Source organism: Somniosus microcephalus, chromosome 5, assembly GCF_052327205.1.
Source record: "Somniosus microcephalus isolate GS21.2 chromosome 5, FLI_Smic_1.0, whole genome shotgun sequence".
Classification (NCBI taxonomy): Eukaryota; Metazoa; Chordata; class Chondrichthyes; order Squaliformes; family Somniosidae; genus Somniosus; species Somniosus microcephalus.
The window spans coordinates 222539538-222561912 of NC_140991.1; the positions used below are offsets into that span (position 1 = coordinate 222539538).

General features: G+C 48.2%; 1 protein-coding gene across 1 annotated transcript in view; it reads right to left on the minus strand.

Moving 5' to 3' along the window:
- The window catches only part of ice1 (KIAA0947-like (H. sapiens)), a 160586-nt gene extending 150647 nt beyond the window's left edge, over positions 1-9939 (minus strand). The window contains exon 1 of the mRNA XM_085988719.1: positions 9796-9939. Coding sequence (XP_085844845.1) covers positions 9796-9888 — 93 coding nt within the window. The 5' untranslated portion in view covers positions 9889-9939. The remainder of the gene's footprint in view (positions 1-9795) is intronic.
- Positions 9940-22375: the final 12436 nt, after the last annotated feature.

The following is a 22375-nucleotide window of genomic DNA, read 5'->3' on the forward strand; positions in this document are numbered from 1 at the left end:
TGACGTATGAGGAGAGATTGTGTCGATTGGGCTTATACTCACTGGAGTTTCGAAGATTGAGAGGGGATCTCATCGAAACCTATAAAATTCTGTCAGGCCTGGACAGACTAGATGCAGGACGGATGTTTCTGATGGCCGGGGAGTCCAGAACCAGGGGTCATAGTCTAAGGATAAGGGGTAAGCCATTTAGGACTGAAATGAGGAGGAACTTCTTCACCCAGAGAGTGGTGAACCTGTGGAATTCTCTGCCACAGAGGGCGGTGGAGGCCAGTTTATTAAGTATATTCAAGAACGAGTTGGATATATTTCTTAAGGCTAAAGGGATCAAGGGATATGGGGAGAAGGCAGGGACCGGGTACTGAATTTGGATGATCAGCCATGATCTCATTGAATGGCGGAGCAGGCTCGAAGGGCCGAATGGCCTGCTCCTATCTTCTATGTTTCTATGTTTCTCTTCACATATCTATATCTCTTCACATATCTATAGAAGCTTTTACAGTCAGGTTTTATGTTCCCTGCAAGCTTACTCTCTTACTCTATTTTCCCCCTCTTAATTAATCCCTTTGTCCTCCTTTGCTGAATCCTAAACTGCTCCCAATCCTCAGGTTTGCTGCTTTTTCTGGCCAATTTATATCTCCTATCCTTGGATCTTATGCTATCCCTAATTTCCCTTGTTTGCCAATGTTGAGTCACCTTTTTTGTTTTATTTTTATGCCAAACAGGGATGAACAAATTCTGTAGTTCATCCATGCAATCTTTTAATGTTTGCCATTGCCCATCCACCGTCAACCCTTTAAGTAACGTTCCCCAATCCATCCTACCCAACTCACGCCTCATACCATTGTAGTTTCCTTTATTTAAATTATTACAACATAGATATGTTTATATCCAATGATGTCAATTTCTTACGACTTTGAACAATGGACTACAGGGCTCCACAAATTGAAAGGTTCACTGATTAATTTCTCTCCCCATCTCCTCCTCCCACAGGCCTATCCTTGTGTGGACTGATAGCTTACCAACCCACAAGTGTCCAGCATTAATCAAACCACCAGCTGCATGCTACTTCCAGCTTCACAAGCACAGAGCTCAATTATCCTGCAGGCATTTCATGTAAATCAGGGTGGCAATCGTGATCACCAACTCCAGATTTCCCTTTGCAAGATCAGGAAGACCAAGTGGTCAATTACAAGCAACCCTCAAGTCATTCCAAAAATTTATTTTTTTCTTTGGAATCGTGCTTTCAATGTGGCAGGATTCCTGTTGTGTGCTTTTGCTACACCCAGGAACCTTTTCTTGGGAAAACACAACTGGCCCAAACTTACTGAGTCACATGACACCTTCATCACCAACAAGAAGTGTGATTACAGGCATAAAATGTCTGGTGTCCACTATTTTCTGCATCTTTTCTGCACAGCAGCCAACTCGCCTCTACAGTGAGCTCACCTGATCAGTATAACAAAGCATGCTGCAATGTCCTGCAATGGCAAGTCCACGTTTAATAAAAGTTACGCTCTCTTAACTGTTGAAAATAACTCAAGTAAACTGCAGATATTACCAAATGTATCACACAAACAAGATGCATAGTGGACCTTGGTGATTAACTGAAATACAAACCACTATTTGGTTGGACCTATATAACCCTCTGGGTGAAAAAAGTTCTCAACTCCTCTCTAATCCTTCTACCAATTACTTTAAATCTATGACCCCTGGTTATTGATCTCACTGCTAAGAGAAATAGGTCCTTCCTATCAATTCTTTCTAGGCCCTTCATAATTTTATACACTTCAATTAAATCTCACCTCAGCTTCCTCTGTTCCAAAGAAAGCAACCCCAACCTATCCAATCTTTCCTCATAGCTAAAATTCTCAAACACCCTTTCAGGCAGCACGGTGGCATAGTGGTTAGCACTGTTGCCTCACAGCACCAGAGACCCGGGTTCGAATCCGGCCTCGGGTGACTGTCTGTGTGGAGTTTGCACATTCTCCGTGGGTTTGCTCCGGTTTCCTCCCACAGTCCAAAGATGTGCGGGTTAGGTTGATTGGCTATGATAAATTGACCCTTAGTGTTAGGGGGATTAAATTCGTGGGGTTACAAGGATAGGGTGGGATATGTGTTGGTGTAGGGGTTACGGGGATCGGGTGGGATATGTGTCGGTGCAGGCTCGATGGGCCGAAATGTTCTCTATCTGCACTGTGGGGATTCTGTGAACTGAGACACTATTCATAGAAATTTATGGCATAGAAGGAGGCCATTCAGCCCATCCTGTCTGTGCCAGCCGAAAAAGAGCTATCCAGCCTAATCCCACTTTCCAGCTTTTGGTCCGTGGCTTGTAGGTTACAGCACTTCAAGAGCATATCCAAGTACCTGTACTTTATAAATGTGATGAGGGTTTCTGCCTCGAACACCCTTTCAGGCAGCGAGTTCCAGATCCCCACCACCCTCTGGGTGAAAAAAGTTCTCAACTCCCCTCTAATCCTTCTACCAATTACTTTAAATCTATGACCCCTGGTTATTGATCTCTCTGCTAAGAGAAATAGGTCCTTCCTATCAATTCTTTCTAGGCCCTTCATAATTTTATACACTTCAATTAAGTCTCACCTCAGCCTCCTCTGTTCCAAAGAAAGCAACCCCAACCTATCCAATCTTTCCTCATAGCTAAAATTCTCCAATTCTGTCAACATTCTCATAAATCCCCTCTGTATTCTCTCTAATGCAATCACATCTTTCCTGTAATGTGGTGGCCAGAACTGTATGCAGTACTTTAGCTGAGGCCTAACTAGTGTTTTATACAGTTCAAGCATAACCTCCCTGCTCTTATATTCTATGTCTCAGCTAATAAAGGAAAGTATCCTGTATGCCTTCTTAACCACCTTATCTACTTGTCCTGCTACCTTCAGGGATCTGTGAACATGCACTCCAAGGTACTCTGTTCCTCTACACTTCTCAGTATCCTACCATTTATTGTGTCTGCCTGCCTACAGCAGGCACCTCAAAGCACTGGAGAGGTACCACCAACGCTGCCTCCGCAAGATCCTGCAAATCCATTGGCAGGATAGACGCACCAACGTCAGTGTTCTCGCTCAGGTCAACATCCCCAGCATCGAAGCTCTGACCATGCTCAATCAGCTCCGCTCAATTGTCCGCATGCCCGATACGAGACTCCCAAAACAAGCGCTCTACTCGGAACTCCGGCACGGCAAGAGAGCCCCAGGTGGGCAGAGGAAACGCTTCAAGGACACCCTCAAAGCCTCCTTGAAAAAGTGTAACATCCCCACCGACACCTGGGAATCCCTGGCCCAAGACTGCACAAAGTGGAGGAGAAGCATCCGGGAGGGCGCCGAACACCTCGAGTCTCTTCGCCGGGAGCAAGCGGAAGCCAAGCGCAGGCAGCACATGTCAACCCAAGCACCCCACCCACCCACCCGCCCCTTCAACCACCGTCTGCCCCACCTGTGACAGAGACTGTAGGTCCCGCATTGGACTAATCAGTCACCTACGAGCTCATTTTTAATGCGGAAGCAAGTCATCCTCGGTTCCGAGGGACTGCCTAAGAAGATTTATTGTGTATTCCCTTGCCTTGTTAGCCCTCCCAAAATGTTTTACCTCACACTTCACTGGATTGAATTCCATTTGCCACTTTTCTGCCCACCTGACCAGTCCACTGATATCTTCCTGCAGTCCACAGCTTTCTTCCTCACCATCAACATGGCCAATTTTTGTACCATCTGCAAACTGCATGCCCCCTACATTGAAATCTAAATCATTGATATATACCACAAAAAGCAAGGGACCGAGTACTGAGGCCTGTGGAATCCCACTGGAAACAGCCTTCCAATCACAAAAACACCTGTCGACCATTACCCTTTGCTTCCTGCCACTGAGTCAATTTTGGATCCAAGTTGCCACTTTCCCTTGGATCCCATGGACTTTTACTTTTCTGACCAGTCTGCCATGTGGGACCTTGTCAAAAGCCCTGCTAAAATCCATGTAGACTACATCAAATGCGCAAAAGACTTCATCGATCCTCCTTGTTACCTCCTCAAAAAATTCAATCAAGTTAGTCAGACACGACCTTCCCTTTACATTTTGCATCCAATTTCCACCCCTCCTTCACCTTCACATAGTCCATCTCCGACTCTTCCCTTCCTCGACTTCTGTGTCTCCATTTCTGGGGATAGGCTATTGCCAAACATCCACTACAAGCCCACTGACTCCCACAGCTACCTGAACTATACTTCCTCCCACCCCGCTTCCTGCAAGGACTCTATTCCATTCTCCCAGTTTCTCCGTCTCATCTGCTCTGACGATGCCACCGTCCATACTAGTGCTTCCGACATGTCTTCCTTTTTCCTCAACAGAGGATTCCCTTCTACCGTGGTTGACACGGCCCTTGACCGTGTCCGTTCTATTTCCCGCACTTCTGCTTTTACCCTTCCTCTCCCTCCCGGAACCACGATAGGGTTCCCCTTGTCCTCACCTTTCATCCCACCAACCTCCACATTCAACAGATCATCCTCCGCCATCTCCAGACACATCTTCCCCTTTCAGCATTCCGTAGGGACCGCTCCCTCCGTGACACCCTGTTCCACTCCTCTATCACCAACACCCCTTCCCCTTCGCTCGGCACCTTCAGGTGCAAGCGCAGGAGATGTAACACCTGCCCTTTTACCTCCTCCCTTCCCACTGTCCAGGGCTCCAAACACTCCTTCCAGGTGAAACAGCGATTTACTTGTACTTCTTGCAATTTAGTATTCGCTGTTCACGATGCGGTCTCCTCTACATTGGGGAGACCAAATGCAGATTGGGTGACTGCTTTGCGGAACACCTCCGTTCAGTCCGTAAGGGTGACCCCCGAGCTTTCTGTCGCCTGTCACTCCACTCCACTCCCACCTCTCTGTCCTCGACCTCTTACACTGCTCTAATGAAGCTCAACGTAAGCTCGAGGAACAGCACCTCATCTTTCGATTAGGCACTTTACAGCCTTCTGGACTCAACATCGAGTTCAACAATTTCAGACCATAACCTCTGCCCCTATCATTTTTTTTCTCTCTCACTTGGCAGCTGTCGATCATTCTGCCATTGCAATTTACACTTCATCTAGAGTCATCTTAACTTGTCCCATTACCATCTCCTTTTGCCTTGCACCATCATCCCGTTTGTCTCTTAATCTCTCCTGCCTTCCATCCTATCACAGACCTTCCCTTTTGTTCTTTTCTCCCCTCCCCCCTTTCCCTGCCCCTACACTTGCTTAAAATCTGTTACATCTCCAACTTTTGCCAGTTCTGACGAAGTGTCATCAACCTGAAACGTTAACTCTGTTTCTCTCTCTGCAGATGCTGCCTGAGCTGCTGAGTATTCCTAGCATTTTCTGTTTTTATATCCATCACAGTGCAGTTCACTTTCTCCTTCATTTAGCTGTCACATTATGAAACAGCGAATTTAGTCTCGGTGTTAGTCTCACTTCTCTTATTTGTTTTCTAACTTCAATCACTTACTCTAATTAACCTCAGCACAGCTGCTCGTTACTAAAACCGCAGTCAGGCAAACAAACCCTCGTTATATGATTTTTGTACGGAAATTAAAGCTGCTGTGCTATTAAATTCAGTATGAAAATTGTACTAAGTATTAAATCTCACCAATTCTGCCATTCCACCCCTATAAAGACCCATCCAAAGTGATGGTCCAGCAGCATTATAAAGTACCGTGATAACCGCTGGAAAAAGGGCAACGTGAGCACTATTATATTCAACGAAACTGCTCTAAATGTACCTATTGGCCTAAGTTACGCCAGTCAGTGAGTCAACATATGTATGCTAAGACTTACATTTATATAGCGCCTTTCACGACCTCAAGATGTCCCAAAGCACTTTACAACCAATAAAGTATTTTTTGAAGTGTAATCATTGTTGTAATGTAGGAAACACGGCAGCCAATTTGTGCACAGCAAGCTCCCACTAACAGCAATGAGATAAATGACCAGATAATGTTTTTTTCTTTAGTGATGTCGGTTTTGGGATAAATATTGGCCAGGACACTGGGGAGAGCTCCCTTGCTCTTCTTCGAAATAGTGGAATGGGATCTTTTACATCCATCCGAGGGGGCAGATGGGGCCTCGGTTTAATGTCTCATCTGAAAGACGGCACCTCCAACAGTGCAGCACTCCCTCAGTACTGCACTGGAGTGTCAGCCTAGATTTTGTGCTCAAGTCTCTGGAGTGGGACTTGAACCCACAAACTTCTGACTCAGAGGCTAAGGTTATATTTGATATATATATATTGGCTGTCCCGATGGTTCCACACATGCCCAGACATATATATGCAATCTACTACTGATAATTCCAAGTTATTTTTTGCATTAAAAATTTGAAATATCCAATAATTTGAACCAAGCAATGTAAAATAATACAGCAAATGGGAATTTAGTGTTATAAAATTGAATCATATGATTTGAATTAAGTGACTCTAAATTAAAGGAGTAGACTGTACACCTCTTGATTTTTAATGAAACCAGGATGACTGTTGTGTTTAGTGCATAGAACGTGGGCTGTCTGAGCAAGGCCAGTTTTATTTAAGGCACCTAATTTATTATAGCCAGCTAAAGTAGCACAGTAGAAAGAGAGACAAGTAGGATAACGGAAGGCATGTTTTAAATCTCAGATCAGATGCGCATCACCATAACCAACAGTACAGATCTGTAGTTGACATTTCGGGTGTTTTGACAAAGGGTGTGCACTCGAAACGGCAACTCTTCTGTTCTTTCCACAGATGCTGCCTGACCCGCTGACTGTTTCCAGCATTTCCTCTTCTTGCTTCAGATTTTCAGCACCTGCAGGTCTTTTGCTTTTTGTTTAGTACACATCTGTATCCTGACCACAGAACATGCAAGCAATAAATGCAAAATTATTTCTCAGTTACTCTGTGTATCAACATTATAATAAATTACTCCTTCACCCATCAATGACATTGGAATATTCCAAAGTCTGATTCCACAATGAGAACTGCTTTCAGCGCAAAAACATTCAGAAAGACAATTAAAAAAAAAATATATATATATATATATATATATATATCCTATATCTGCACAAGTATCCAGTTTACAAAACCTTCTTTCCTGTTCTCAAGTTTTTGACACACTTTTCTGTTATAAATTCACACTTGCTTTATGTCTCCCAGCTCCTCAAACGATACTGCGGAGAAACACATGCTCCGACCAACTCAAACCAGCATTCTAATATGGGGTAAGATGATTATTATAAACCACTTAAGCTTGTCTCTACAATGACAGCATTCAAATCCAGAGTTCAGAATATTAACTTGGTATCTCTTATTCTCTACTTAATGCAGTAACTTTACTTGCTATGTTCATTTTTTTGCTGTTACAAGTGCATCATTATTTTTTACAAAATAACGAAACATCACAGAGAATCTCAGGCATAAATTATTCAAATATATCAAATACTTGTAGTGAGAGACACACAAAGTCTGCCAAAGTTTATAAAAGTATACATATTAAGTTGTACTGTATAGGGAAATTACAAGGCAGTTCAATAAAGCGATAATTGTTTTTACATTCTTACTTGTTTAGAGGGTCAGGTTAGACATAGTACACTCAGCTACGTATATAATCACAAACCATATAATTCAAAATGGCATTTACACTATTTTGCATATTTCAGGAAAACAACAAATCATACCCTAGTTTTTTTTGAAAATCCACTGAGAAAGATGTTCATAGTATGAAACAATCAAAACAATCCTGTCTCTATCATAACTTAATTGCATCTGTATTATAATTTAATGCCATTTGAATCATAATCGCATGCTCTGTATTATAATCTAAAATCATTGGCCCAGAAATTCGGGTTGGGGTCTTCCCGCAGGTGCAAGTCCCCAACCTGCAGTTACCTTGCTCGCCGGCAGTTGAGCTGTAGGGCCCCGTGGAATTCCGATCCAGGGCCTGCTCCAGCTGCCGGCGCGCTGTGCTTACGTATCCCAGGGGTGCAGTTAGTTCGAAGCGTCCGCTGGGATCACGTGGGCCATGGGCAGCCGGGAATGCTCCATTCATAAGTCTTGACAGGAAGAGCTGTCAAGACTTATAAATACTACGGCCCCAAAATAGCAGTAAACCTTCAAATAATTTTTTTTTTAAATCATTTTTAAATAAACTATAAATTACATTAAATAACTATTTTAAAATAATTTAAATTAAAAAAAAAAAATTATATTCTAACAGTGCTAAAAATAAACTTACCTTGCTTTGAAGTATTTAAAAATAATAAACCTGTGGAAAAAATGTTTTAATTTTAATTAATTCACCACTTACCTTGTAAAATGCAGGCCTTACACCTGCTTTTTAAATTTCTAAATTCTAAAGACTTACCCTCACGGAAAAACCTGTAAAAAAAAACGTAAGTTCAAAGCGCACGCGCAGACTCCCCCGCGCGCCCGTTCGACCTCTGAACCCCTGCTGTCAGAGGAACGGAAGTGCCGGTTTCCCGCGCATGCGCAGTGCATGCAGGAAACCGGCACTTCCATCGGGCCTACGGTTGAGTACCCCATGCGTACTCACCCGTGGAGACCCAAATTTCTGGGCCATTATGTATAATGTAATGCCTTTGTTTTATAATGTTAGGCACTGCATTACAATATGTCTATTATAATATAATGTTGATTATATTACAATGTATTGCTCTCTATTGTAGTTCATTGCTCTATTATATAAAGTAATGCTTACTCTCTATTGTAACACAGGTATTAGCCATAGCTCAGCAGCAGTAGCACTTTTGTCTCCGAGTCAGAAATTCAAGTCCCACACCAAAGGCTTGAGCACAAAGTCTAGCCTGACACTCCTGTGCAAGGGAATGCTACACTGTCACAGGTGTTGTCTTTTGGATGAGACATTAAACCAAGGCCCCATCTGCCCTCTCAGGTGAATGTGAAAGATCCCATGGCACTATTCAAAGAAGAACAGGGGAGTTCTCCCGGGCGTCCTGGTCAATATTTATTCCTCAACAACCATCACTAAAACTGATGGTCTGGTCATTATCACATTGCTATTTGTGGGACCTTGCTGTGTGCAAATTGGCTGCCACGTTTCCTACATTACAACAGTGACTACACTTCAAGTACTTCATTGGCTGTAAAGCACTTTCGGACATCATGAAAGACACTATATAATGCTCGTTTTTCTTTATGTAATATGCATTATAATCTCTGCTTCTCTCTAATTTATGAAAATGTAATCTACTTGATTATAATGCAATGCTTGCTATTATAATCCACCACTCTTCGTTGGATGGGTCTGGCTATTACATTGTACAGCTCCATCTGGGAACCCGTCGCTCTCTCTTAGCATTATAATCTGATGCTCTGTTATAATGTAGTTACCTCTATTGTCATCCACAGCCAATTATAATCAACTGCTCTATTTACAATGTATTGTTTGCAATTATAATGTATGCCCTTGCTATTATAGTCCGTTGCTATTATAGTCCTTTGCTCTTTCCAGTATAATGTTTTGGTCTGTATTATAATGTATTGCTCCCTATTTCAATCTATTGCTCTCTCATAATCTAGAACATATTGTCTTGTTACTCTCCATCAAAATCCACTGCTCTCTATCATAAGGTATTGCTCTATTTCAATCCATCACACAATCCATTAATATCTATTACCATATATCGCTCTCTATTATAAACCATTGCTCGTCATTGTGTGCTGCCCTCTGCCACGGATCTCCACTGCTCTGTTATAGATTAAGCATCATAGACATTGTGACCATTTGCCTCTTTACCTGCTGTAAGGTGTCACAGTTCACACAGGAGCCCGAGGTCACAGCATCCGCCGCCACCTCGGCCGCCTGTGCGCGGGATTCTCCGGGCATCATGTTCCCAGGGAGCGGCGCTGCTCTCGGGCTCTCACTCACAACTCCGGCCTGCCCCGCAGCGACGCCATGCCCGAGTCGCACAGCTGACGTCAAAAACACCCGCCCATACGCACTCAGGACCCCCGGCGGCGGCGGCCAGTCCACACCCACAGCTACAAAAACAGACGGCAACACGAGCAGCCGCAACAAATACAATTGCGGAGGCCGCCACCACTGCCGTATAGACACAAAAAACACAGCTAGTAACACATTTAAAGACAAAATTAACCGGCGACTGCTCGGGCAGCCTCGCGGAACCTTGTGAGGCCCCTGCTCTTCACGGAGCGACACGCGCCGCCTATTCTGAGCGTCACAATCAGCCCAAACCAGCGTCACACTCAAAAAGGGCAGGTCTGGTGGCCTCCTCGTGGGACTACTCCTGGGCCCGGCCAAGGCCAAATTGTCCATTAACTGGTCTACGCAGCAGGCAGTCGTGGGGGTCGTTTGGCCAGACTGCTGGCTTCTCTTCCGCAGCCACGTTCGTGCCCAGGTGGCCCTGGAGATGGAGCATGCGGTGTCTGCCGGCACGCTTGAGTATTTCCGTGACCAGTGGGCGCCGCGGGGACTGGAGTGCATCATGAAACCGGACAATCAAATTTTAATTTAATTTGTTTAAGTTTCATTTGAAGTTTGTTTAATTTAAAGTCAAATTTGTTTAAAGTACCCAACAAAAGAGTACACTCAAAGCGGGCAGGTCTGGTGGCCTCCTTGTAGGACTGCTCCTGGGCCTGGCCAAATTGTCCATCAACTGGTCCAAGCAGCGGGCAGTCGTGGGGGTCGTTTGGCCAGACTGCCTGCCTCTCTTCCGCGGCCACGTTCGTGACCAGGTGGCCCTGGAGATGGAGCATGCGGTGTCCGCTGGCACGCTCGAGGCCTTCCGCGAGGTGGGTGCTGCGGAGACTTGAGTGCATCATCACCCCGGCCAACGAAATTTTAATTTAATTTGTTAAGGTTCTTTAAAGTTTTAAGTTTAGTTACAGTTTATTTGGTTTAGTGGGTGTTAGATCCGTGGTTCAGTGGATAAATAATCACACGGATGCTGTACATAAACAAATAACAGGTCTTTACTGGAGGAGGGTAATCTCTAGACTGGGGTACAGAGGCATGCGCACAGCTTATATACCGGTGTGGTCACTGCCGGTACTTACAGTATACAGGAGCTGTAAAAAGTAGTTCTGACTTAAAGGCACATACACCACAATTCCTCCCTTTTTTAGATCAATAATACCCCCTTAATATTCAAATAACAATTACATTTTTACATGTATAATGTGGTAAACCACTGTTGTTAGTATTGTTGTTCACTGTTAGTACTGTTGTTCACTCTTGCATATTGTTGTACTTGTCTGTGCATGCCTCAGCTGACTCCGCCCCTGGCTCCACCCTCATGGCTGGGTATAAAGGTCGCTGCTCAGAAGCCTCCAGCCCTTTTGGATACCAGGCAACCACAAGAGGCATGCTCTGTTCTTTGGTAATAAAAGCCTGTTTATTACTTTCTCAATCTCCAGTCTTTTGTAGCAATTGATAGTGCATCAATTTTATTACCAAAGTTAAATGTTGGCTGCGGATGCTGATCAACCGATGGCGCAAAACGCTGAGCAGCAGGCGCTGCTGCGAGCCCTCAGACCAACATGCCTGGACCTAGACCCCCAAGAAGCGGGTTCGTCGACTAAATTCGCACAATGGCTGCGTTGCTTTGAGGCGTATCTGGAAGCCTCGACCGTGACTCTTGATGAAAATAAACTGAAAATCCTGGCCTCGAAGGTGAGCCACCAAGTCTATACTTTAATCCAAGATGCGACGACCTACGCGGCGGCTATCGACCTACTGAAAGGGCAGTATGCACGCCCGGTTAACACGGTCTATGCCAGGCACCTTTTAAGATCTCGCAGACAGCAGCCCGGGGAATCGGTGGAAGCCTTCCTACGGGCACTGCGGGTACTCGGACGCGGCTGCGACTGCAAGGAAGTATCGGCCGCGGCACATGCGGAGGGATTGATACGAGACGCTTTCGTTGCGGGTCTAAGGTCCGACTACTCCCGGCAGAGGCTGCTGGAGAAGGGTGAAATAGACCTGACAAAGGCAGTGTCCCTCGCGCTCTCGCTCGACGCGGCCCACAGAAATATGGACGCTTTCTCCCCTCATCGCCCCGCGCCGTGGACGCCGCAATCTTGGGCCATGGGACCTCCGACTGCTGCAGCGATGTCCAAGGCACAAAAATGCTATTTTTGTGGCCAAGCTAAACACCCTAGAGCACGCTGCCCCGCGAAGAATGCTACCTGCTCCGGCTGCGGGAAGAAAGGTCACTACGTTAGCGCCTGCAAAGGGAAGACCGCTAACGCCAGCAGCGCTGCGTGCGAACCGTGGGCGCAGCCATCTTGTCCGCCATCTTGGGCTCCCCCAGCCGCATGGGGATCGGGACCGTGGGCGCCGCCATTTTGTCCGCCATCTTGGACGCCTCCGACTTCAACCACGGGGGAGCCGGACTCAACCACCGCCTCATCTGACGACCACATCGACTCGCTCGACCATACGCTGGCCTCCGTGACGCTGGACCAATCTCTCCCTCATCAACTGTCCAGGTCCATGATGGATATTACGGTAAACGGCCGCGCCACTACCTGCCTTTTTGACAGCGGGAGCACGGAGAGCTTTATCCACCCCGACACGGTGCGCAGTTACTCTCTCCCGGTCCTGCCGACGCGCCATCGGATCTCTTTGGCTTCCAAAGCCCAGTCAGCGGACGTCGGTGGCTACTGTGTAGTGACCCTTTCAGTAAGGGGCACAGAATACAAAAATTTTAAACTTCTGGTCCTGCCCCATCTCTGCGCTGCCGTTCTACTGGGGTTGGATTTTCAGTGCCACCTTAAGAGTGTCACATTAGCGTATGACGGACCCCTCCCCCCACTCACAGTCTGCAGCCAGCAGCTTTTAAATCGCCCGCCGTGCACCATTTGCAGCCTCTCCACCCTTAAAGTCCCCCCCCCTCCTTGTTCGCTAACCTCACCCGCGACTGTAAGCCCATCGCTACCAAAAGCAGGCGTTACAGTGTTGGGGATAGGAGCTTCATTAAATCCGAGGTAGCGAGACTCCTGAAGGAAGGGATTATTGAAAGTAGCACCAGCCCATGGCGAGCACAAGTGGTGGTAGTGAAGACTGGCGAAAAACAGCGCCTAGTTATTGACTACAGCCAGACGATCAATCGCTACACCCAACTAGATGCATACCCACTCCCCCGCATATCTGACATGGTCAATCAGATAGCACAATACCGGGTGTTCTCGACGATTGATCTGAAGTCGGCATACCACCAGCTCCCCATCAGGGCTGAGGACCGCCAGTACACAGCTTTTGAAGCTGACGGTCGGCTCTATCACTTTCTCAGAGTTCCCTTCGGCGTCACCAACGGAGTTTCTGTCTTCCAACGGGAGATGGACCAGATGGTTGACCAGAACGCGCTCCAGGCCACTTTCCCATATCTAGACAACGTCACCATCTGCGGCCACGACCAGCAGGACCACGACGTTAATCTAGAGAAATTCCTCCGGACGGCCCAGCGGCTGAATCTCACATACAACAAAGACAAATGTATGTTTCGTACTACGCGCCTCGCTATTCTTGGCTGCGTAGTGGAGAACGGAGTCATCGGCCCAGACCCCGATAGAATGCGCCCCCTTATGGAGCTCCCCCTCCCCCACTGCCAGAAAGCACTGAAGAGATGCCTGGGGTTTTTCTCTTACTATGCTCAGTGGGTGCCCAACTATGCGGATAAAGCCCGACCCCTCATCAAGTCCGCCTCCTTCCCCCTGACAGCAGAGGCCTGTGCAGCCTTCACTCTCATAAAAGGAGACATTGCGAAGGCCACAATGCACGCTGTGGATGAGTCCCTTCCTTTTCAAGTGGAGAGCGACGCATCCGACTTTGCCCTAGCTGCAACCCTTAACCAGGCGGGGAGACCCGTGGCCTTTTTCTCAAGGACCCTCCAGGGCCCCGAGATTCGACACTCCTCTGTCGAAAAGGAGGCCCAGGCCATTGTGGAAGCCGTGCGACATTGGCGGCATTACCTGGCCGGAAAACGATTTACCCTGCTCACTGACCAGCGTTCAGTGGCTTTTATGTTTCATAATAAGCAGCGTGGCAAAATCAAGAATGACAAGATCTTAAGGTGGAGAATCGAACTCTCCACCTACAATTACGATATCTTGTACCGGCCCGGGAAACTCAATGAGCCCCCAGATGCCCTATCACGTGGTACGTGCGCCAACGCGCAGGTTGATAGGCTACAGACCCTCCACAATGACCTCTGCCACCCGGGGGTCACCAGGTTCTTCCATTTTATCAAATCCCGTAACCTGCCCTACTCCATCGAGGAGGTCAGGACCATGACCAGGAACTGCCAGATCTGTGCCGAGTGCAAGCCGCATTTTTATAGGCCAGACAGAGCGAGCCTGATCAAAGCCACGCGCCCCTTCGAGCGGCTGAGCATCGATTTTAAAGGGCCCCTCCCCTCCTCTGACCGCAATGTGTACTTCCTCAATATAATTGATGAGTACTCCCGTTTCCCGTTTGCCATCCCTTGCTCGGACATGACCAGTACCACGGTCATTAAATGTCTGAATGACCTCTTCGCCTTGTTCGGTTTCCCTAGCTATATCCATAGCGACAGGGGCTCATCTTTTATGAGCGACGAACTTCGGCAGTACCTGCTCGCGAGAGGCATTGCTACAAGCAGGACCACCAGCTACAACCCCCGGGGTAACGGCCAGGTGGAAAGGGAGAATGCGACAGTCTGGAAGGCAGTCCTTTTAAACTTAAAATCTAAGGGCCTTCCGACCTCCCGCTGGCAGGAGGTCCTCCCTGCGGCGCTCCATTCCATTCGGTCGCTGCTCTGTACACCCACCAATGCCACTCCTCACGAGAGAATGTTCTCCTTCCCCAGGAAGTCCACGTCGGGGATTTCGCTACCAACATGGCTGACTTCTCCAGGTCCCGTCCTACTGCGGAAGCACGTGAGGACCCATAAGGCGGACCCCCTGGTCGAGAGGGTGAGCCTCCTCCACGCCAACCCGCAGTATGCTTACGTGGTGTACCCGGACGGGCGGGAGGACACAGTCTCCATTCGAGACCTCGCACCTGCAGGTGCTCCTGAAACACCCTCTTCGCCACCCACCGCTACTCCTGCCTACCCCCAGGACACAGTCCCCGCACGAGACCTCGCACCTTCGGGTGCCTCTGAGAGACCACCATTGCTACCTCCCATTACCCATGCTCTGACCCCTGTAGACGGCATGCAGCAGCCCCAGGGTCCGCCACCTGCTACACCTCCTCTGAACGAGACACCGGGTTCACCATTGGATGCTGCACCATCACCGCCGCTGCTGCGACGCTCAGGACGGCTTACAAGGCCTCCTGATAGACTTCAGTACACGAATTTTTAGTGCACTTCACCCCGCCGGACTCAATTCTAAACAAGGGGTGAATGTGGTAAACCACTGTTGTTAGTATTGTTGTTCACTGTTAGTACTGTTGTTCACTCTTGCATATTGTTGTACTTGTCTGTGCATGCCTCAGCTGACTCCGCCCCTGGCTCCACCCTCATGGCTGGGTATAAAGGTCGCTGCTCAGAAGCCTCCAGCCCTTTTGGATACCAGGCAACCACAAGAGGCATGCTCTGTTCTTTGGTAATAAAAGCCTGTTTATTACTTTCTCAATCTCCAGTCTTTTGTAGCAATTGATAGTGCATCATATATTCAATAACAAAAGTCCATTTATAGATTCAGTCTTTGGGGCGGCTTCCTGACCCTTTCGGGATAGCGCCTTTCCAGAGCTTCTTGTTCTTGGTGCAGAGGCGATTCTGACCGCTTTTCATCGGGCAGTTCATCGGGTTCCACTGCTACTGGGTCTGAAGTAGATGCTACCGGTATGTCGGGTTCATCCCCAGGTACTCGAGACGTGGGGTTGACGCATTCCTGTGATGCTAACATCTGATCGACGTGGCGCCTCACAATGTTCTTCCTGACATCCACTGTGTACATTAATGGCCCCTGCCTTGTACATATCGTTCCGGGTTGCCACTTCTCTGTTCGATAGTCCCGGGCCAAGACTGGTTGCCCGACATTGAAGCTCCTTGTCGGCTTCTCGTTGATGTGCTGGAATTGTTTGTCCTCAACATTTCTTCGCACATTTGGTCTGAGCAAGTCCAGGCGAGATCTCAGCCTTCGGTTAAAGAACATCATAGCCGGGGTCTGGTTGGTTACTGCATATGTCGCGTTTCGGTAGGCTAATAAGAAATTGTCCAGCTTATGCTGTAGTGGAATTTCCTCATCGCACATGGCCTTTATCGCCTTCTTAAAGGTTTGTACGAACCTCTCAGCCAATCCATTGGTGGCTGGATGATACGGGGCGGATGTGTAATGCCTTACCCCATTCCTTTTCATGAATTTTTGGAACTCGTCGGACACAAACTGTGGTCCATTATCAGAGCAGATCTGCTCTGGCAAACCGTTTCTGGCAAATATGGTCCGTAGGACTGCAATCGTTTTCTCTGTAGTGGTTGAAGACATCTTTATCACCTCAGGCCACTTTGAATGAGCATCCACTGCTATTAAGAACATTGAGTCCATGAATGGACCAGCGAAATCAATGTGCACCCGTTGCCATGGAGAGGAGGGCCACTCCCATGGGTGAAGAGGGGCATGTGGTGGTGCATTTTGGACCTTCTGGCACCCTAAGCAGCTCTTAGTTAGGTCTTTGAGTTGTTGATCGATTCCCGGCCACCACACATAAGCCCTAGCAAGGGTTTTCATTTTCACTCCCCCCAGATGACCTTCACGTAGCTCCTTTAGCACTCTCTCCCTTAACTTGGGTGGAATCACCACTCTGGATCCACACATCACTGTCCACTGGCATACTGACAGCTGTTCTCTTCTGGATGGGAATGCTGGCAACAGTGAGTCGCCATGTGTTGGCCATCCCCTCACCGTCAATTCATATACCCGTGACAGCGTCGGATCATTGCGGGTCTCCTCTATATCCACGTTTGTTATTGGCAATCATTCAATTATCGACGAATAAAATATCTCGATAGGATCCACTGCTGGTGCTTCCTCCACCGTAGGCAGTGGCAGGCGCGATAGCCCATCAGCATTCCCATGCTGTTTCGTGCCTTTATATTCTATTTCATATTGATTCGCCCCTAGAAACAGGGACCATCTTTGTAACCGCTGTGCAGTCATTACTGGCACGCCCTTCTTAGGATTAAAGATGGAGACAAGTGGTTGGTGGTCACTCAGCAAGGTGAACTTCTGCCCATGCAGATAGTGGTTGAATTTTTTCACTCCCCATACTAGGCTGAGGGCCTCCCTGTCAATCTGGGCGTAGTTGCGCTCGGCTGAGGTTAGTGACCGAGACGCAAAGGCTACTGGCCTCTCCAACCCGTCTGGGAATTTGTGCGACAGCACCGCTCCAATGCTGTAGGGTGATGCATCACATGCCAAACGAATTGGTAGTGCTGGGTTGAAATGGGCCAACACCTCTTTTGATGTGATCAATTAATTGCATGTCTGGAAAGCTCGTCTACTTTCGTCATCCCACTTCCATGGTACCCCTGTTTGCAGTAGGGTGTTCAGTGGGTGTAATACCGTAGACAAATTTGGTAAGAACTTGTGGTAGTAGTTTACCAGCCCGAGGAACGACCTCAGTTGTGACACATTTTCCGGTGCTGGAGCCTTGACGACTGCCTCAATCTTGTCAGGGGACTTATGTAACCCCTCTTCATCGATGACGTGGCCGCAATACGAGATCTGTTTCTGGAAAAACTCGCACTTGTGGCGATTAGCTTGTCGCCCATATTCCTTTAATCTGGCGAGCACCTTCTCCAAGTTAGCGAGGTGATCCCCGTCATTTTCGCCCGTGACCAAGATGTCGTCCAAATAACACTGGGTCCCTGGAATCCCTTGCAGGACCTGATCCATCGCCCTTTGCCAGATAGCCGGAGCCGAGGCTACTCCAAACACCAGCCGGTTGTATTGATATAGACCTTTATGGGTGTTGATCGTAAGGTAATGTTTCGAAGCTTCTTCTACCTCCATTTGCAAGTACGCCTGGGCTAGATCAATTTTGGTGAAGCGTTTACCACCAGATAGCGAGGCGAAAATATCCTCAATTCGTGGAAGCGGATATTGCACCGTGTGAAGGACTGGGTTCACTGTCACCTTAAAATCCCCACAGATGCGGACCTTCTTTGGTTCCCCAGGCGTATTACTCAACGACCTCTTCCTTACAGGAATGATGGGTGCAGCCCACTCTCTCCAGTCCACTTTGGACAGTACTCCTGAACGTTCCAACCCTTCCAGCTCTGCTTCAACCGCTGGTCTGATCGCATAAGGCACTGGTCTGGCCTTCAGAAACTTTGGGCTTGCATTTTCCTCTATTTTAATTGTTGCTGTTATTCCTTTTAGTGTTCCTAGTCCCTCCTGGAACACTTCTTTTGCGTCAGTTAGCATTTTTGACAGTCCTCCAGGTGTGATGTCGTCATCCTTTTTGGCCTCAACCTTCAGTGCCTGTATGGAATGCCAATCTAATTGTATCTTTCGGACCCATTCACGTCCTAGCAGTGGTGGTCCTCCATTTGGCAATACATATATATCCATTTTAGGTATTTCCTGACCTTTATATGTCACTTTCACCCTTATTTTTCCTTTGGGGTAGACTTTTTGCCCCGTATACGTCTTCAAGACAATCTCTGTAGCTTTCAAGGGTATGTGTGAAAATAGCCGCTTGTAGTCTCTTTGATTTATAACTGTTAGAGCTGACCCTGTGTCCAATTCCATTTCCACTTGGACTCCGTCTATCTTGAGTGTAACCCAGACAGTCTGGTGATCCTCCATTTCTGTTACATTATGTAGTTTCAGACAACCCAGCTCCTTGCTTCCGGAGTCTGTGTCACTTTTCTGTTCGTCTGAACCACTGTCCATCACCTGGTGTACCTTTTTGTACTTCTCCTGTGGAGATTTCTTACTGTTGGTTTTCTTCCCAGACCTGCAGACTCTTGCTATGTGTTCTGCTTTCCCACACTGTCTGCACACTTGGTCCTTGAACCAACAATCTTTCTGGTCATGTGTTGTTCTGCCGCAGCGATAGCACTTCCCTGTTCCATAGGTCATTTCATTGGTGCCATATTCTTGTGGTCTCCGTTGTATCTCTGCAGCGCCCCTTGCGGCTGCTTCGTGTGATACTGCCATACTGAAAGCTTTGTCCAGCGTAAGGTCCTTTTCTGATAGAAGCCGTTTCTGGGTTCCTTCACTTTGTAGCCCACACACAAACTTGTCCCTTAACGTGTCTGCTAGTCCCGCTCCAAACTGGCAGTATTTCGATAGCTTGCGCAGTTCCGTTAGGTACTCAGCATTGCTTTCGTCTTTGTGTTGGTTCCTTTTATGGAACTTAAATCGTTCTGCTATCAGCAGCGGTGTGGGGTTTAAGTGGTCCTGTAGGATTTCTACTATGCTTTCAAAATTCTTGTTTACCGGCTTCTCTGGGGTTATTAGATTTCGCAGTAACCCATAAGTTTTTGCACCCATGGAATTTAACAGAACCAGTGCTTTATTAGTATCTGGCACTTCATTCGCCCTGCAGTACACCTCAGTACGTTCCACATATGTCGCCCAATCTTCGACTTCATTGTCGAACGTAGAGATACTGCCACTCTTCGGCATCCTTGGTTATGCGTTAAGTATCACCAATGGCACCTCCCGCGCTTCCCCTTCTTCTCTGCTGGCACAAAATGGTGTCTTCCGCGCTTTCCTTCCTTCCCGCGCTCGCCCGTCTTCTCCGCTGCGGCTTCGCTAAATGGCGTCTCCCGCACTCTTCCTTCTTCTCAATGGCGCCTGCCGCGCTCTCCCTGCTTCTCCGCGGCTCAATGGCGTCTCCCCTTGCTTCGCCCCGCGGACCCTGATCAGCCCGTGATCCCTGGCTGTGCTCTGCGCGTTCTTCTCTTGATATTTGTCGACGCCGTTCAGTCTGGAACCCGGCTGTTTCTTACCCTCTCTCCGGTTTGCAGTATTTTTCCTCGACGCCACTCGGTGATCAACCCCTGGCTGCGCCCTGCTCTCTTCACCCTCTTTCTTACCCTGTCGACGCTGCTCGGCTCTCTCTCTTCCGTCGGTCGGCTCCAGCCGCTGCTGCTCGGGAAGTGTCTGCTCTGGACCTGTCGTCGGTCTCTTACTGCTCGTTTTGGCTGGGGAAACAAGCCTGGCTCTCCACAGCCTCCCCAGCGAAGTTGGACCTCTGCCTGACTGCTGGGCGGTTGCTCGCGGTCGACGCCCGTGTTCCTGGACTCGACTATTTTTTTTAATGTTGCAGGTAGATTCGAATCGACACTCGTCGCCACTGTTAGATCCGTGGTTCAGTGGATAAATAATCACACGGATGCTGTACATTAACAAATAACAGGTCTTTACTGGAGGAGGGTAATCTCTAGACTGGGGTACAGAGGCATGCGCACAGCTTATATACCGGTGTGGTCACTGCCGGTACTACAGTATACAGGAGCTGTAAAAAGTAGTTCTGACTTAAAGGCACATACACTACAGTGTGCATCAAAAAGGGTACACTCAGTCCGAACCCCGCATCACACTCAGTCTGAACCCTGCGTCACGATTACCCCAGAATGTGCAGCTCAGTGCCAGGATCAGTCAGACTATAACACTAGGATCAGTCAGACTATAACACTAGGATCAGTCAGACTATAACACTAGGATCAGTCAGACTATAACACTAGGGACAGTCAGACTTCTTCTTCTTAGGCAGTCCCTCGGAACCGAGGATGACTTGCTTCTACATTAAAAATGAGTTCGCAGGTGACTGATGAGTCCAATGCGGGACCTACAGTCTCTGTCACAGGTGGGGCAGACGGTGGTTGAAGGGGCGGGTGGGTGGGGTGCTTGGGTTGACGTGCGCTCCTTGCGCTGACTGCGCTTGGTTCCCACTTGCTCCCGGCGAAGAGACTCGTGTTCGGCGCCTTCCCGGATGCTTCTCCTCCACTTTGTGCGGTCTTGGGCCAGGGATTCCCAGGTGTCGATGGGGATGTTGCACTTTTTCAAGGAGGCTTTGAGGGTGTCCTTGAAGCGTTTCCTCTGCCCACCTGGGGCTCTCTTGCCATGCCGGAGCTCCGAGTAGAGCGCTTGTTTTGGGAGTCTCGTATCGGGCATGCGGACAATGTGACCCATCCATCAGAGCTGATTGAGCGTGGTCAGAGCTTCGATGCTGGGGATGTTGGCCTGAGCAAGAACACTGACGTTGGTGCGCCTATCCTGCCAATGGATTTGCAGGATCTTGCGGAGGCAGCGTTAGTGGTACCTCTCCAGTGCTTTGAGGTGCCTGCTGTACATGGTCCATGTCTCTGAGGCATACAGCAGGGCAGGTATCACTGCTGCCCTGTAGACCATGAGCTTAGTGCCGGGTTTGAGGTCCTGGTCTTCAAACACTCTCTTCCTCAGGCGACCGAAGGCTGCACTGGCACACTGAAGGCGGTGTTGGACTTCATCATTGACGTCTGCCCTTGTTGACAGTAGGCTCCCGGGGTATGGAAAGTGGTCCACATTGTCCAAGGCCTTGTCGTGGATTTTGATAATCGGGGGGCAGCACTGTGTGGCGGGGGCAGGTTGGTAGAAGACCTTTGTCTTATGGATGTTTAGTGTAAGGCCCATGCTCTCGTATGCTTTGGTGAAGGTGTTTACGATGGTTTGGAGTTCGACCTCCGAGTGAGCGCAGACGCAAGCATCATCTGCATACTGTAATTCGATGTGATGGGACGACCTTAGATCTGGACTGGAGGCGACGGAGGTTGAACAGTTTCCCGTTTGTTCTGTAAATTAGCTCCACTCCAGTGGGGAGCTTACTGAGGGTGAGATGGAGCATTGCAGCAAGATTGAGAAGAGCGTTGGTGTGATGACACAGCCTTGCTTGACCCCGGTTCGTACCTGAATTGGGTCTGTGCTGGAACCGTTGGTCAGGATCACGGCTTGCATGTCGTCGTGAAGCAGGCGGAGGATAGTGACAAACTTTTGAGGGCAGCCGAATTTGAGGAGGACACTCCATAATCCCTCACAGTTGACAGTGTCGAAGGCCTTTGTGAGATCAAAGAAGGCCATGTACAGTGGTTGGTGCTGTTCCCTGCATTTCTCTTGTAATTGACGTGCGGTGAAGATCATGTCCATTGTGCCCCTTAGTGGGCGGAATCCGCCTTGCGACTCTGGGAGGAGCTCTTCGGCCACTGGGAGAATGCGATTGAGGAGGATTCTTGCGATGACTTTCCCTGTGGCAGATAGCAGGGAAACTCCTCTGTAATTACCGCAATCGGACTTGTCACCTTTCTTGAAGATGATCACAGTCAGACTATAACACTAGGATCAGTCAGACTATAACACTAGGGTCAGTCAGACAGCACCAG